Here is a 17,639-nt window from a genome sequence, read left to right as displayed (position 1 = left end):
TGCATTTTTACCTCCACCAAGGAGGTTATGTAATGACGTCTGCCTATCTGTCTGTATGTCTGTCCATCCATGACTGACATATCGGAAAAGGAATGGCCATATGTCCATGAAATTTGCTGTGGACATTCATGTTCCCAAGCCAGTGAAACCTATTGATTTTGGTGGTCCCAGGGCCTTTCCAGTTGCGTCACCGTCAGACCAAACATTTCTTATAACGATTGCCAAGACATTTGCTGTGCACATTCATGTGAGGGGAGATTGTTGTTTCTCGGTGGAGGTCTGCACCCTACTGAGTGCATTCTTTCTAGTTTATAGTGTGAACAGTCTTGTATTACTAGGTCAGAGGGATTTTGGCATGTGCCTATGACTGCCCACAATGCAGAAGACCACTGGGTATTCTCTAATGTGATCGTAAGCCAGGAGTACCAACTCTGGAGGGTCATTATGAGCCTTATCTGTTTCCCATGTGGTCCAGATAACTGGATTAATCCTCAAGATTGGCACCACAATATAATGGTTAAGGAACAGGGTTTATGTTCCTGGGCTGGCACTGTTATCATTCATGAATTGCTTTAATGCAATTGTTACAGTATATACCTGTTTACACTTGGATAGCTTGTGCAATGCAATGAAGCAAATTACATGGTATGTGCATATGCACTGTTATGTATATAACAGCTGTATGTTGCATATTTTAGTTTCCCTTTAAGTTTACACTTTGAATTTTATTACCTATTAATTATTAAATTAAATTAATTGAAAATCCAGTGCATGGCATTGGGTGTATGGGTGTATGGTGAAGTTTCAGGTTAAAGTAACAGATGTCATGCTGTTGTGTATAAGAGAAGAAAGTCTTCGGCACCATGCGAGAGGGAGACCCCTGTACATAGCTGAGTGTATTGAACAGAACAGCTCCTTGAAACAGTCAAAGAACATTTACCTCGGAAAGGGACTCTTAATTATCAGCCCACTCATAACCTGATCCAAGAAAATAATCTCCAAAACAAAGTTACGAAGTGCAAAACATTTTCATGTTAGAGATCTCTGGTGTTATACTCACCACTAGGTGGCAGTGCAAATCCAAACGTGCAGCAACCCAAAAAGTACACTTTTTGAGTGCCAAGGTCTGAAGCAGAATGATGAAAATCCAACTGCTTTCCTTTGTAGTTTCCTGACCAAACAGCTGCATGTCAGTGCTCAAAGAGTGTGATGTCACACAGGCAGATCCTGCCCTGGAGGGCCAAAGGGCTCAGAGTGTTTAACCTTATAGCACTGGGCTTTCGCATGATCAAACCCATACAGTGCATAGGAAGTCATATAACATCACCTGTCTTTAGTTCCTTACGGGTTAAAATGAAGATTCCCAAATGAAGGGTTTTACTCACTAAACATCCTAAAATCACCCCCTCTGCCAGATGACCCCACTTCTATAAAATAATTGACATTTGGTATATTTATCCAGAACCCAATTGTGGCTGCAGTGTCCTTAAGCTATGGAGTTTTAAAATTGGATGGGTTCCTGCACTTGAATTTTTTCTTTATCTTGATGGATGGAATGGCTATGGTCCCTATTGTGGACAGATATGTAACATGGTATTTGTGTGATGCTTGCTCGCTTGCAATTAAAACACATGACACAGGGTTCCATTTTTATTCGAACAAGGAGATGAAAAAAGATGCAGCAATTCCAAACAGGTACGCGGAAGTCCAACTAGCCTGGCCCCAGGTCTTAGACAGACTTATGAAGACAGCCTTAAAATGCTTAATGAATGTTTGGGGATTCAACTGATGTTTTAAAAAACTTTTTAAAAAGGTGGAAGTTATTTAAAGCTATGCTCTGCCTCAAGACTGTAAATTAGCCTCTGAATTGGTGTCTCTGGCTGATCCCTTTGTTTGCACCTCTCCACCCAGCCCAAAATCCTGTCCATGCTGGTAACGTCAGCACCCAGGAATCCAAGAGGATGATGTGTAGACTAATTGGCAGTTAGATATTACCAGCACAGTGGTACCCGAGACAATTTTATATTCAATTTAAACTAGAAGTTAAATCTTGTTTGAATCTAGTAGCACAGCATTTGAATGACCAGTATAGGTCTGAAATTGTAATATATGTTGTTCTCCTACAGCAGCCCTTCTCCAACAAGTGCCAGCTCACGTGTGTTGTAAGCCATTGAATGATAATATATACGTCAATGCGACATTGGAATAGAGCCGTTGGTGTAGATGGTAAATGGACTGCATTTATATAGTGCTTTTATCCAAAGTGCTTTACAATTGATGCCTCTCATTCGCCAGAGCAGTTAGGGGTTAGGTGTCTTGCTCAAGGACACTTCGACACGCCCAGGGCGGGGTTTGAACCGGCAACCCTCCGACTGCCGGACAATCGGTCTTACCTCCTGAGCTATGTCTCCCCAACGTAGACTATTCATTGATCCATTAGACACACACAAGCAAAGTCGATAATAATACAGTGAATTGCATTTTTGAAAGCACCCAATCACTATGTCAATGGGCGGGGCTTCAGCCAAGAGGGTAGTTTTCTACCTCATCAATTTACAAAGACTCTCTCGACTCTCGGCCAACTCTGCCTGCATTAACAGAGTCGGTTACACAGTCCGCCTGTGCAGTGGCTCCACGGTTCAGCTGTGCACAGCAAAAAAGTGCAAAGGCTTCAGCTGCACAGGTTTGAAATGATGTATGCGTGCCAGCGTCTGACAAAACTGATGGGTGATTCTGCATTGATCATGGGAATGGCTTTAAAAGTGATTGGGCATTGGCCAGCCTTTGTGAAATCAGAACTGCCATTTTGACCATCTGAGGGCTTAACAGATTCCCACAGGTCAGCAATCAGACGACAGTTACTGCTACAACATCCTGGGATGTCATGGATGGTTTGACCATTTTGTATAAAGTTTAGGGATTGTTTTTTTTTTTTATTCATAGCACATCTATGAAGGAATGAAGGCTGGTCTTGAGTACTCAGTGCAGGAGTGAACGCACATTTGTATTCATAAACTGGCCTCATTACTGCAATGTCAATTCAGGAGAGCGGTGCCAGTAACCACTTTGTTTTGGCCTGCATTTCACCAGGCGAGCTGGGTTGTGCTGTCCCTGGATCAGGGGCTATAGAGACAATGATGTTACCCTATTCACTGTCAGGCCAACAGCTCGATTGGTGTTACGGTGTTACAGGGCTTGGATTGCTGCAAAGTGAAGATAAAATCATATCAAGTGCCAGAATGAGTGCAGTGCGGTTCCCTGTACATCACCTCTGAGAGTACTTTGAGAATATGACAACCAAATTGCCGTGAGAATGGCATTGTAGCACTATCGGTTTTTACAGAACCTGTAACAGTGAAAATGGCTGACTGATGGAAGCCTCCTGCCAAAACACTCTTAAGTCATTATATGGGAACAAGTATCTTCTATATTTTGACACCATTATTGCATGGGGCAGCAGTGAACTCTTGAGGTTAAGGTACTAATAAACAGAAGCTACTATATTAGGGTCAAGCTGCATTTCACTGGTGTCGAACTCTTGTGCAAAATGCATTGCCCATATTTCATCAGTACATATCCAAGGGTATAAATATGTGAAAATGAAAGGCAACTCACCATAGACATGACTGTCTAGTTAGCAAATTCAGAATAAACATTGAATCCTGCCTTGTCTGATAGGTCCCAAGGCATACTGCTTCCAAAAAAGTTTCAGCCCACTTTTCCCCACCAAAGATTGCACTTACTGCAATAAATGACCACAAACTGGAACAAAGATTCAAAATGTATATTTATAATTCTATTATTTTTATGGGTAAATCGGGTTTATTACTTTGCTCAAGAGTAACAAAGACCTTCAGCATGCTAATCATGCTTACTGTAGATATTAATGTGTAGCAGAATAGGTAACACTGACTTATTGCAGGCATGTTCCAGACTTGCCTTTCAGGAATGCCATTTTCCTATTTATTATTGCTCTACAAGTATAGAAATATATGTGAAAATGATTATATAAATATGTTCTGTGAAATGAAAACTATAAAACATTCCATAGAAGAGCACATTCTATTACAGAGAACATTTAAGAAGACATAACCCAATGAAAAAGAGAGCAATTATTCTTGTTGAACAGTATGTACTTCAGACGGTTTTGTTTCGGTAAAAACCAATGTCAACGTCATTTCAGTACGTGTGACGTTGAGACCCACAATTAATGCCCAAGAAGCTTAACCGAGAGTAACTAGCCTTGGTCCTGAAACGGGTAGGGCTCTGCAGAGAGAAAAACTGAAGCGGAGGGATGCGTACTCTGGATAGCTCCGCCGCTCCTTCAGTTCAGAAATGCGCCTCAGTCTCATAATGCTGAACCGGATAACCTAAAGTTTGATTTTCTACTCACTAACAGTCGACGATCGACAAGAAAATGCTGCCAAACAACTCCTTTAAGCATCTGGGATTTGAGGACGGATTTTATCTTTTGAATTCATCTGGAAACGAAACACACAGCGATTCTCACGGCAGCGCAATCCTCATCTCCTTCATTTACACCGTAGTATGTTTGGTCGGTCTGTGTGGAAACTCCATGGTAATTTATGTGATTTTCAGGTATGCAAAAATGAAGACGGCTACTAACATTTATATTTTGAACTTGGCAATAGCGGATGAGTTACTCATGCTGAGTGTGCCCTTTTTGGTGACTTCTTCGCTTCTTCATCACTGGCCGTTTGGTTCGCTTTTGTGCCGCCTTGTCCTAAGTGTTGATGCTATAAATATGTTTACTAGTATCTATTGCCTTACTGTGCTCAGCATAGACCGTTACATTGCTGTCGTGCATCCCATCAAAGCTGCCAGATACCGAAGACCCACGATTGCAAAGATGGTAAACTTGGGGGTATGGGTCTTCTCTATTTTAGTCATTTTGCCCATTATAATATTTTCCACTACAGCGCCAAATTCGGACGGCTCTGTTGCCTGTAATATGCAGATGCCGGAGCCGGAGCGCCAGTGGATGGCCGTGTTTGTAATCTACGCCTTTCTGATGGGGTTCCTATTCCCCGTCATTGCGATCTGCATGTGCTACATTCTCATTATCGTGAAGTTGAGAGTTGTTGCCTTGAAGGCGGGCTGGCAGCAGCGCAAGAAGTCCGAGAGAAAAATCACACTGATGGTGATGATGGTAGTGACCGTGTTTGTGATATGTTGGATGCCTTTTCACATCGTTCAGCTCGTTAACGTTTTCGTGGAGCAACACAACGCAACTATCAGCCAACTTGCTGTCATTTTAGGATACGCGAACAGCTGTGCTAATCCCATACTTTACGGATTTCTTTCGGACAATTTCAAACGTTCGTTTCAAAGGATTTTGTGCCTCCGCTGGATGGAGAATGCGACAGAGGAACCAATTGATTACTATGCCACAGCTCTAAAAAGTCGTGCATACAGCGTGGATGAATTTCAACCGGATAATATGGAGTCGGACAGCACGTATAGGAATGGCACTTGCACATCAAGGACCACAACACTATAGCACACGTCTTCAAATTAGTCTATATGATGTTGAGAACAAATCCATCAATGTGACCATCAAGTGTTTTTATTTATTATTATTATTGCTATTGCAGTATTCGTTTGTTTCACCCCTGCTGTTGACTGTCTATATTGTCGTAATTAAATTTTGCTTTCTTCAAATATCGTGTTAATGTGTCAGTGCTACCAAACTATTAAATAAAATTTTTAAATAATAGTAGTAGGGTTACATGAAGGCCATTCTTCGTGCGATTAAGTAAAAAAATTCTTTTAAATAACACTTTCGTTTCCAACTATAACAAGAAGGTCAGGGTTGTTCATATGAACAGCTCATCAACATGTAGGCCAGCTTAGCGAATGGTGTCATAAAATCTGGAGCAACTTTCCAGGCAGTGGTGAGCTCATGCCTCACGACAAAGATCTCGTTCCTCATTGGTGTTAAAAATCAACGTACAATTTCTATAACAGTAAACAAAAATCGAAGGAAGTTTAGCACAGCTATTAACGTTGAAACGGCCGATTAATTTTTCTTTCAGAATACGACAAAGCTGTGAAAAAAACACGTCTCACATTTTCCTTACGTGCCATATAAAGTGACGTCATTCATATCCATCTGCAAAATTACTTTGGTTTGAAGTGCCCTGGAAATGTTGTTTAATAAGACTCTAAAACTCTGATCTCCCCTCGAACAACATAGCGTAAAAAAGAATGAAAAAACTGAAGTGTCGGAAAAACTCTCGCGTTCATTTGCCAGGTTAATTCACTTGAAATGACTTGTCTATCTCTCATTCATTATCCAAGACCAGTTCCAAAGTGTATTCACTGTACCTTTCAGTGCCTGTTAAACTACGCAATTATGTTTTTTGGGGTGTAATCAGAGCGTGTAAAATCCTTTGGCTTTAGTGCGTGCTTCCTGAGTGCGTGTGTGTGATAGGAAGAGGTGGCGAAGGAGAGTTAACTGCTCAGTTTAATACGCAGGAAAATGACACCATCATGGTCTCGTGAATGTGTTACAGAACTGTTCATCTAAAAAAATCGCACAGGTGAAAACTGCCTCACTATAATGGTAATAATACAGACCTGCATCTCGTTTGCGTTATTTCTTGTAATGTGCCTTACATTCTTTGGCAACATATATTTGCAAAAATAAAACAAAGGGAAAAGTATACTAGTGTAATTCAGCTTTCGAACACATCTTCGTTTTTTACAGAAGTTAAGTGAAAGATTTGTGAGACAACTAATCATTATTACTGGCATTGTTTTTTATTCTTTTTCTTTATAACTGCCTAGATGCATCTTGTTAAAATCGACGAGGAAGTATTTCCAGAGGGGAAAAGCAAGATAAAACACACATAAATACTTTATGCTTTAGTAAATATGAATGCATTTAGGAAAATACCCAATAGACAAAATTGCATATTGCAGAACAAACATTTGTGAAATTATTCATACTTTTCTTTAATGATATAAACATCAGTGTGTACAACTAGAAAAGAACACAGCTTGTAAAAAAGAAACAAAGCCTTTGAATTGTCTTGAAACTGCAACTTTGGTTTTGACTAGAACATACACACACATGCTTGGATTCCAAGATTTGCTCTTTGGGTTGACTTCTCAAGAACCATAATTTAACTCACCAATTGTGTAGAAAAATGTACTTTTGAGTGGGAGTTTTAAAAATGCTGATTTATTCCAGGTCTCACACACATACACTCTCGCACTACCCGTAAACAGGCCACACTGTATTTTTACATTCTTGCAAAGAACAGTTTCTTCATGTAGTGTCCCCATAGCCTGAAAGACTAAGTGACTATTCAATCAGCAAACAAGTGCAAAACAACGAATCATATTTAAGACAGGCTTTACTTCTAGTCATAATCTATATAGTATTTTTTTCCCCCATTACATCATTACACCAGCCAAAATCAAATGACTTGTAAAAGAATAAATTGTCATTTGAAAGCTGAGACCTAAACACTGGATTGATTGAATCACCCGACATAGCTCAGGAGGTAAGAGCGGTTATCGGGCAGTCAGAGAGTTGCCGGTTCAAGCCCCACCCTGGGCGTGTCAAAGTGTCCCTGAGCAAGACACCTAACCCCTAAATGCTCTGGTGAATGAGAGGTATCAATTGTAAAGCGCTTTGGATAAAAGCGCTATATAAATGCAGTCCATTTACCATTTACCCCCCCGAGTGTCAAAAAGCAGGTTCTCTCACACAATGTCCTTCTGGTTTATCTCTTCCATTGAGTCTGCTGCTTTCAGGACAACGGTTTCCTTAGACTTCCCCCCCTTTTCCTTCGACAGCTTCTTCGACCGCTTCCTAAGGCAGCATTTCACTATAATCGAAATGATCACCACCAAAAACACCAATGACAGCACTGCCGCCAGCACTGGAATCCAGATTCTGGGGTGGGTATCTGAGGTCTCCAGGATCACACTGGCCCCTGCGGTGGTGGTGGAGGGACCTGGAGGGAGGGTGGGCGGAGAACCCTGTCCATCTGTGGCCTGGGGAGATGGATTGGTAAGGGGCAAGAACTGGAAGGTGGTGGTGCTGCCGGCTGGAGCATCTGTAGGCAGAGGTAGTTTCTCGCATGACTTTGAGTCTTCAGTGGGCACGTAGCCCATGGCCGCGTCACATTCACAGACGTATGAACCATGTGTGTTGATGCAGCGGGATGGCAGTTTACATGGCTTCTCTGCACATTCATCAAGGTCAATGCAGCTTCCCATGTCACTCCTGATGTACCCTAGGTTGCATGCAAGGCACATCTGTATTATTTCACCCGGTCCGCTTCCCAGCGTCCACTCCTTAGTGTCAGAGGAGCAATGTAAATAAAATGTGTCATTGGACATACAGTGGACTTCCAGTAGACTGGAATTATCCTTCACTGGTAAAATCTTTCGGGCATTAAAGATGTGTGGCTTATGACATTTTGGTTCCATTTCGTCCACTTGTTGATTGATCTTGCAGATAAATGGGTGCTTTTCCTTGCAGCTGTTCCCGTTCCAGCCCCAGTCTGTCACCTTTGTCCTGTTGTATTCCACAGTGAGCAGTCCGCACAGGACAGAAGTGCAGGTCTGAGTCGGCTGTGCCTTCCACTTGCTTACATTTGTGTGGCTGCTGTTGCTCACGGTCCATTTGAACCCCTTCAGAGGATGATCATCCAAAACACACTCCAAATTGGACTTCCTAAGACCCACCCAGAAGTGAAGGGTACCTGAAGGGTTACTGCCCTCTATATGCGAAATAATCTTTGCGACTTCTTCTTCCTCCGCCATGTCTGTCAGAAAGCCGTTTTTCTTACAGGTTTCCACTGCATGGTCAAAGGTGGCCTCCTCCAGGTGAAGCTTATAGGGCTCGTTGATCAGACAGAAGGCCGCTCTCAGCAGACACAAAAAGCAGATCCAATGATCCATCACTCCCTCTCCGAAGTCAGCTGTAATCTGCTGCAGCTCTCCAAGGCTAGCAACCCTCTCTCTGGCTTGTTCTAGGAGAGAATGAGTGCCGACAATTTTTTTTTCCTAGACTCTTTCTTAGCCACACCCTAAGAGGCCCTCCAGAGGCAACAAGCACAGGATGTGTGCTCCGAATTGATACAGCCATCCATATCCTCTAGGGTGGGATAGCGAAACAATTGCAGTTTTCATACAAGTCACCAGTACAACTAAAGTAATTATAGTATCCAACTGAAGTGCTCTGCAGGACGCTGAAGATAAGAGAGTGTGAATATTCTTAAAAAGGAGGACAAGTAGGCAGAATAATAAGGGGCTGGAGAAAAGGCTGCCCAACAGGAACCTCTGATGATTAATGTCCGTTTACTCCTGTTCATCCTGTCAAGGCTGCTGCTGTTGGTTTGCAAAAGGAGTATCAGGAAATTAGGTAAGAATTTATAAACGAATGGCTAAAGACACCAAAATGTACAGGGGCAAATCTTTAATGCGAATTGCTGTTAACGTCTCATTTCTGTTTCATGCAAATCAAGACCTCTCGTCATTGGTTTCCCTGTGCAATCTCAGAAGTTTGGATAAACAAAGAATCATTGTTTCAGAGGGAGAACCCCACCCCAACATTATAGGTCACCGCACGTCTGACAAAGTCATACAAACCCAGAGTCTGCAGGAGTCATGTGATCATTCCTGAGTGTTCGTAAGTATGTCTTGGGAGGTGGTGGGCTGTTCACCGACTGTCAACCGCTCTGCTGCTATTGTGCCCTGGTATAGGTGCGTCTTGTGAGACCGGTGCAGATGCTTCCTGTGGGAAATGCCAGAGAATAGCAGGAAGTGGGATCAAGCCAGAGGCACTTTCCACAGCAACTCTTCAAAAAAACAGTGTTGGAGCAAGGGGGCTAAGGGCACCACAGGAAATGGAATTTAAAACAAAAGGAAGTTGAATCACTAGCCAGCCATGGTCGAGTAAGCGGAGGATGAAGTCATAGCGGTAGCAGTATATCTTTTACTCACCTAACCATTGTAAAACCTAATTTAGGATAATAAATCTGTGGGAAAAAACAGAGAGAGAGCTGGGCTTGTCAACCACACGCCCATGATCAAATTATCATGATGTTATGGAATATAATCAGTTGCGATGAGACAATGGTGGCTGGCATTGTACTTACACAAGCAGACTTTCAACACAATATAAAAAATGAATCCTTACCAAAAAAAAGTCTCAATGTACCTTCAACACTCAAAAGGGGGAGGAGAGAAATATACATATACATACACAAAACAATGAATTGTTTTCATACTTTCAGACAGCTTCCTTAAAGCAGAGAATATTGTGTATACAAAAAACCTTTTCATTCAGATTATTCCCTCGGTTACTGTACAGTGTGTGTGAGGAACATCTCTCAGCAAGTTTTCCTATGGCAGCCAGTAAATATATTTAGATTTGCACAGATGCCCTGCATTTAAATTCAGAAATAATGTGATGATGAATTTTGCAATCAGAATTGTCCTATATGCTCTGATATCAGATGCTTTCCGCTACTTTAATCAGTATTATATCTCCTTTGCACTAAACTTTTTGTGTGTAAATTGTTTGCTAGTTCACTTGCAAGCGCAATGGTGGAGTGTACTTGTTACTCATGTAGTGGTTGTTCCATGGGTGTAGGTGGTGCTGTAGTGAACTCCAAATGGGGGCAACCCCTGAAAGGTATTCACATTCTTGATTTGACATTAGTCTCTTTATATTACCAGCAAGTCAACGTTATCACTAAATAAATGCAACAGCCTTCTCTATTCCTTCGTTTGAGGGGTGTTTTCTGAAATTGTTTGGTGTGGCGTCAGATGAGAGGTGAAAGCTCATATCCACAACATGTAACTAAGCAGCGAACCAATCACACGGCTCATTTTGTCCCACTACAGCTCAGCCGCAGCCTAACGTGCTAGCTATTTCTCACCTGTTCCCCTCCGCAGCAGGGCAGCCGCAGCGACACTGCGCCTGTGCTCTCTGCTGGGAGGGTTGCGGCGTGCCACTTTCGCAGAGACGCGCGGGTTCTGTTGCGTGGGCGTGAGCGAGGAGCCTGGCGAAGGCGACACATGGCCTGGCTGAGGATCATTTGCCACCCCGGAGCCATGTGGAGCGCTGATTTCAGCTGCAGCGCACGGGTCCCCGCCCAATCGCTCACTGCCGACAGCTCAGATATTTCTGCACAAATTCTTTCACGGCTGCCAAATTTGGTGACACGCTCTGCACAATGGCTGCAAATCCCTAATGAGGTGAACGGTGTTCAAACCAGCAAAAAGGACACGTGAATACCACAAGTTAAAACCCTCATCATGTGAGCGAATGCCATGACCCCAACACCCCCTCCCCCTGCCCCCCCTCTGCCCACCATCTCCTAACAAGAATCTACTAACATTGCTTCCAAGGTATACAATTGCTCAAGTATTATTTTAGAAAAAATGGGACTCAATAAAATGCATGTCTTTTTAAAGCCTTTTCAATCAATCTTAATGCAATTCATTCAGTGTCTCTGATTAATCTAGTGGCGTATGATATCACAATAAAACAATTCTTTGAGAGACATTGATGTCAGAGGTTCTTGCCAATGAAAAGTAATTTACACTTATTGGATTGAGTCTATTCAGAAAACATTAAACATGTTGTAGTAAAACGTTTCTTACGCTTATATTTGCTTTACCAAAACTCACTCACGGCCACCCATATGCATTTCATGACGACAGATGTATTCCTTTTATTAAAAAGTTACACCAGTTCACCACTGTGCCATTTCTACTAACTATATTTCTTCACTTGGCTACCGTACAAAACCTTCTTATCAGCAAACGCCACGTTTCTACATTCATGTTACCTCGCCCTGTTCTCTATCTAGCCACATACAAACAGTTACTACGTATGTACGTTCTGCAACTCCGGAACTTGTGTACCCTTCTGTCCTGCTCCGTTGTCTGTTATTTTGTGAAGATGCACTTTTAGTGTTTGTAAGGTTTATATGGCATTTTGATAGGCTTATCTGCAGGTAGGAATCCTCTTTGCTGTTTTGTTGAGCTAGAACCGGAAAAGTTGATAGTGGAGAATAGGAGCAGACGCATATGTCCCAGCAGGCTGGGCATATGAGAAAATAACAACAGTGTGAGATAAATTAGGCGAAATGATGAAATTGCATAGTTGAAACAATATGTTTTTAGCGGAATGGGCATGTAGGTGAAGGTTGACATGATCACGGAGTATAGTGCGAAGTAAATGAAGTGACCATGAGCGAGCTTAGTTTCCTTATCAAATGGTATATATAACAGTCTGTATTAAACATCAGTTGTTAAAGTGGAGGGTTAAATAACGTGTGAAATCTATTGCACTGCTGTGTTTTTCTCATGTTCAGTGCTAGTAGTTATAATTATGAGTGAATCATGATTTTAAATGTAATGTTTTAATGCGGAGTTGCAGAACGTACATACGTAGTAATTGTTTGTATGTGGCTAGATAGAGAACAGGGCGAGGTAACATGAATGTAGAAACGTGGCGTTTGCTGATAAGAAGGTTTTGTACGGTAGCCAAGTGAAGAAATATAGTTAGTAGAAATGGCACAGTGGTGAACTGGTGTAACTTTTTAATAAAAGGAATACATCTGTCGTCATGAAATGCATATGGGTGGCCGTGAGTGAGTTTTGGTAAAGCAAATATAAGCGTAAGAAAACGTTAGTGTAAAAAAGGAAATGATCTGCCTGAGGGCGAGGCGGGATTCAAGCCTTAAACCGGAGGTTTACCAGTCTGTGACTTTGTTAGGGCAGCACCATGCCATAGCTATGCAATGCGTGAGATATCATTAGCAAACCTGCCGGTGGTTTTAAAGAAGAACACAGGCCAGTAAGCACAGAAGAGCTCCCGTTGAATCCATATGGCTTAGCAATATTGTAGCCGGTTAATAACTGAACGTACAGACGGTACGTCATAATGCAGTGTATACGTTCGGTGAACGGCGGGTAGATATGGTGCAAAAGCAATAATTGATAAGTAGTAGACAATTATTAGTGAGGGTCGAAGCAGGTTAAAGAAACGTGTTCCTAGGTGGGCTTGAACCTACGATCCCGTGTTCCCAAGACTGTAACCTTGCCCACTAGGCCACAGGCAGGCTAGCTGTTTAAACTGGAAATGTTTCAGAGTAAAAAGGTATGGGTATTTTGCGTGTGTATGCGCGTTTTTGATTGGGTCGTGTGGGTGAAGATTTGGCTGGTGTCAGTGAAATGTCCAATGGGGAGACATGTTGTTAGTGGGATAGGCGGCAGGAAAAATAAGAACGAGAAGAAAAAGAAGAAGAAGAAGAAGAAGAAGAAGAAAAAGAAGAAGAAGAAGGAGAAGGAGAAAACGCAAAATCCCCTTAGTTTGGGGCTTTATTGTGTGGAGATGTGAAGTTGTTTATGAATTCTGTCTGTTGAAATGGGGTCAGAATGTACAGAATTTAATATTTTTAAGGGCTGAGTGTCTGTGGCTGTTGTGGTTATTTCTGTGGGGAACCCTGAAAAGTGCCAAACTCTCGGTGCTGTATAGGTATGGGGCATGCCCCCGCCAAGGCGTAACTTGGCGGGATGGCATACCTGCCATCCCAATAACTTCAGCTACCACACAGATAACGTTAGCAGACATTTCATTCTTCCACCGGTCTATCTCCTTGATTGGTTTACGTTGAAAAACCACTTTGTTCTGTAAACAAAGATTTGGGCCAAATTCCTTGTTTTGGAACGCAAAATTTCAGGGTATGAATATAGTGTATGATACTGGATTTCTCTCACAACAGCTCAGCCTGGAATGTATTAACTCACTATTAACACGTGCCTGCTACAGTATGTTGTTTTGTCGAGGCACCGCACCGGGTTCACTAAGAGGTATGCAGCTGTTTCTTACCTCTGACTGCACCCCTGGTGTTCTCCACTCAACAGGTAAGTGAGGTAGGTGGCTGAAGATTGAAAAGACTGCATGAAGTGGACTCCTCCAACGTAATGACTGCGCAGCTCAACTGGGCACAGCAGGATAAATTGAATCGGCGCCGGCTTTAGAGGGGAGCATGTGCTTGCCTGTGTCCTCTTCAATCTACTGAGAATGTTTCAACGAGACCACCATACAAATGTGACAAAGCCTTCAAAACTGGGAGAAAAATTAGAAGAAAAAAGATGAATTAAAAAGGGTTCAATTAAATCCGTGTGATGTTTTAGCGTGTGGTGAACAATGCAAGTAGTCTGGTCGTAATAATTAATTAAAAGGTGTGGTCAAGATAGAACCGTGCACGAGCAAATCAGAAAATTTCTCATGTAAATCTTGTTGTCTTGACCTAGTCACATCTGGGACATAATTACGAGCAGAGCCAGGATAATGAATGTTTTGTACCACACCTGACAGTTGATAGAATGGCCTACAATTATTGTCACTTAAAAAATTATTCTCAGAATGAGGATTGACTTTTCAAGGGGTATGCCTCACATATCAGAGAAGGTATATGAAGCATGTCACAGTCTGGCCATGTTTCTTCGTATGACAGACGTACACAAAAAGAAGTCTTAAAATCTGGTTTAAAACTTGAACTTGTGGACTGATTCATACCCTACATACCCCTCTGCTAATTACTCCCATATCACTCTTAGAACAACTTATAAATATTACAAGTTCCTCTTGAGCATTCACAAAGTAGAAAAGTAGAAGCAGTATCAAATATGGAAAAAAAATCTATAATTTTCTGATAAATGTGGCCCCAGCTCTGTACTGTAAAATTTGTAAATTATTCTAATATTCTAAATATGATTGTGTTGCTTTGTGTCCTGTCTGATATGTGCTAGATTTGTACTGGATTCAAGCGATCAAAGTCAAAACATTTCCATAAGTCATAAGTTAATGCATCAGTATATATCAGGCTTTCCTCGTATTAAACATAGGATGTAGGCTGTCAGAAATAGTTGTAGGCATTACGGCGCATTACTGTAGTTTGTCACAGTGAAACACTGAATGATCTTCTTGCCTTGAATTGTTTGTTTTGGTGTACATTTTACAGTACTAAAATTAATTTATTTGATGGAAAACAGTACATTTGTAGTGAAAACTGATAAAAACTTGCTTCTCATATAGCAATAAACTATACAGAACAACCTGTCATGAACAGGATGAGGCTACAGAAGTGTACTACATACAGTAAGCAAGAGATGTTTGTGAAAACCAGTTATTTGGTTTTAGAATTCAACATGCCATAATAAACACAAAATCTAGCATGCATATATATATATATATATGTGTGTGTGTGTGATATACAATATTCTAAAAATTATAAGCTTTGATTGCTGCCTTGCTATGACCACAATATAAACAAGCCATGCAACTTTTATGGTGATTAGTTACAAACCATTGAACCACATTACACTGATAATGAGCCTCAAAGCCCTTTGGCAAATTCCACAGCCACTCACATGACGTGAGAAATGAGACAGAACATCTATATTCAATTCCACTGTCCATACATTTCCAGTGTTGCCTACATGTTTATTTGCATGCCGAATCTTGTCGATTTTAATTACTGTGCTCTTCCTGGAATGCTGTAAAGCTTGTGAATAATTAAGTGTAAATGCACCATACGCCTTCAAGCGATGAAGCTTTATTGTGCAATTATGGAAGGAAAATTGTGAAAAAGAACCGTCATATTTACATATGTACATTTTTTGTATGTCTCCGTGGTTACATAAACAGTATTTGCGCATTACACATCTGAAAAGGCTAAGTATAAATGCCTGAATCAAGACCTTCCCAGTGACTTGAACTCGTAGCCCCTTTTGATCCAGTGTGTCCAGCGGTCCTCTGCAGTGCAGCACCAGGTTTCTTAAACACACAGCATGTCTCCCTGACACTTCAGCTTTACCGTTAAATTGTACCACTTGAAAGCCAATATATTTTCATGTGAACTGTGTGTGAAATATAAAGCGTGGCAGGGTTGAAAATGAATTACTTTTTGAGTACAGCTTCAAATCAATGGCTCTTATTCAACCTTATTCAGTGATGTTCATCCCCGCACAAAAAAAAAACAAAGTTGGACGTGTGTAAGCACATCAAGCACACGTGGATCAATGTGATGGACTCAAATAGTAAAGGCTACAACATAATTGACATATTACATCAACCCATATGAAATTGCTGGGTTCTACTTAGATATCAATCAGACTGGCTGATTGATATCTAAGATATCTGGCTTCACTGAAGACAATACTGTTCTGCAGTGTGCTCTATGTGCAATGAAATGAAAATTGAGCCCTCTTTATCAACTATATTTTGCTTTACCATAAAGATTGATCTATTTTTGTGTATAATGTTCCTCCATATTCCAGTCTCCATTTTTACTCCTTAATTTTAATGATGGACTGTAATTATAGGCTTCTCGGGACTGTGCATGCTTTGGAGAAGTATGGTGTCTCAGAGGTCTCTGATTCAAATTATGGATGTTTTCTTCACGTTTGAATGTTTATTGGTTTTTACTTCAAAAGTTGATGGGAAAATACATGTCAAATTTTTTTTTTTTTAAATATATTTGCTGTTTAATAAATTAAAATGACTCATAAATCATTGGTAGAAGATAAAAGAAAACCCTCACACGGTGTGGTATGCTACTGGTAGCAGCTTCGTGTTTGTGAAATAAAGGAAGAATAAAGTAGAGCCTGTATATCATCTTTTGTTTGGATTAACTGGAAATCCAGGTACCCATGTGTATGCATGATGCACTAATGATGCAAAAACACAACTGGCCAAGAAACAGCTGAGCAGCCAATCGTCCAATTACTTTTGCTTCCCTAAAATGAGGGGCCATGTTTAAAAAGGGCTGTGAGTCCTACACTGCTCATCCGATATGGATGAAACTATGTTCAATTAAAGCTGACGGTCTGCACTCTAATTTCATAGTCATTGTTTTATTTCAAATCCAATTCACAGAGTATAGAGCCAAAAGAACAAAAAATGTGTGACTGTCTGAATACTTTTGCATTTAACCGTATTTCTGGCTGTTTCTTAAGTAGCAGCGGCTCATCTCATTGTATTTCATCAAGATTTCATTTTCCCGTGGGCACAGTTGTCTGCAGCTGTTTCCTAGCAACATCTAACGCATGTCCTAATAATGCCAGACTCTTTTGAAAGACAATAAGCTTCAAAATCTTCAAATATTGAATCTTGAATTTTTATATTTTGTGCAGCACCAGTCAACACAATGTTGTTTTTGAGACAAAAATGAATTCAGACAATATGGCCAAACGGATTTAAACGAGATATCTAGTCTTTACCACAAAAGCAGAGTGCATCAGGAACTGCTTAGATCATTAGCATCCCATTGAGTCTTTTTGAAAAGCATGTGTCATAGCATAGAACATCTTGCAAAAATATCCCAGCTTTTTTGCCTTTTCCATCTCTTACAGTTTCTCAAGACATGGCTTTTGTGTAAAATGTAATATTGGTTGGTTGAGTCTGTGTGCAGGTGCCTCCCCCAGCATATTCAATGAATCTTTAATCTTGCCTCCTAATTTAAAATATCTGTTATTGATGCCATTGGAGACATTGATATTGTGCACAGGTGTATTGGCCAGCAAGAGAATGAAAGAGAATTTGGCAATATAGTGCTTTGATCACACATAATATT

At 41.0% G+C, this 17,639-nt stretch overlaps 2 protein-coding genes and 2 long non-coding RNA genes across 4 annotated transcripts; 3 read left to right on the top strand and 1 right to left on the bottom strand.

Annotated features, from left to right (window-relative positions):
* Positions 1 to 4,191: 4,191 nt before the first annotated feature.
* On the top strand, positions 4,192 to 5,682 carry sstr1a (somatostatin receptor 1a). The gene has a single exon (XM_035389231.1). It carries the CDS (start codon positions 4,418 to 4,420, stop codon positions 5,519 to 5,521), a length of 1,104 nt encoding a protein of 367 aa, XP_035245122.1. The 5' UTR covers positions 4,192 to 4,417; the 3' UTR covers positions 5,522 to 5,682.
* Positions 5,683 to 6,680: 998 nt separating this feature from the next.
* clec14a (C-type lectin domain containing 14A) lies at positions 6,681 to 9,728 on the bottom strand. Its single transcript, XM_035389216.1, has 2 exons — positions 9,631 to 9,728; positions 6,681 to 9,369 (listed from the first exon to the last, which is right to left on the bottom strand). The coding sequence occupies exon 2, from the start codon at positions 8,938 to 8,940 to the stop codon at positions 7,735 to 7,737; it is 1,206 nt and encodes a 401-aa protein (XP_035245107.1). The 5' UTR covers positions 8,941 to 9,369; positions 9,631 to 9,728; the 3' UTR covers positions 6,681 to 7,734.
* On the top strand, positions 9,313 to 10,767 carry LOC118211782. Its single transcript, XR_004762085.1, has 2 exons — positions 9,313 to 9,403; positions 9,507 to 10,767. It is a non-coding gene; the product is annotated as an uncharacterized LOC118211782 (long non-coding RNA).
* A 1,199-nt stretch (positions 10,768 to 11,966) lies between these two features.
* Positions 11,967 to 16,904, top strand: LOC118211784. Its single transcript, XR_004762086.1, has 2 exons — positions 11,967 to 12,008; positions 13,924 to 16,904. It is a non-coding gene; the product is annotated as an uncharacterized LOC118211784 (long non-coding RNA).
* Positions 16,905 to 17,639: the final 735 nt, after the last annotated feature.

The sequence above is a fragment of the Anguilla anguilla genome, chromosome 1 (assembly GCF_013347855.1).
Source record: "Anguilla anguilla isolate fAngAng1 chromosome 1, fAngAng1.pri, whole genome shotgun sequence".
Classification (NCBI taxonomy): Eukaryota; Metazoa; Chordata; class Actinopteri; order Anguilliformes; family Anguillidae; genus Anguilla; species Anguilla anguilla.
This window is presented reverse-complemented; position numbering and strand designations above follow the sequence as displayed.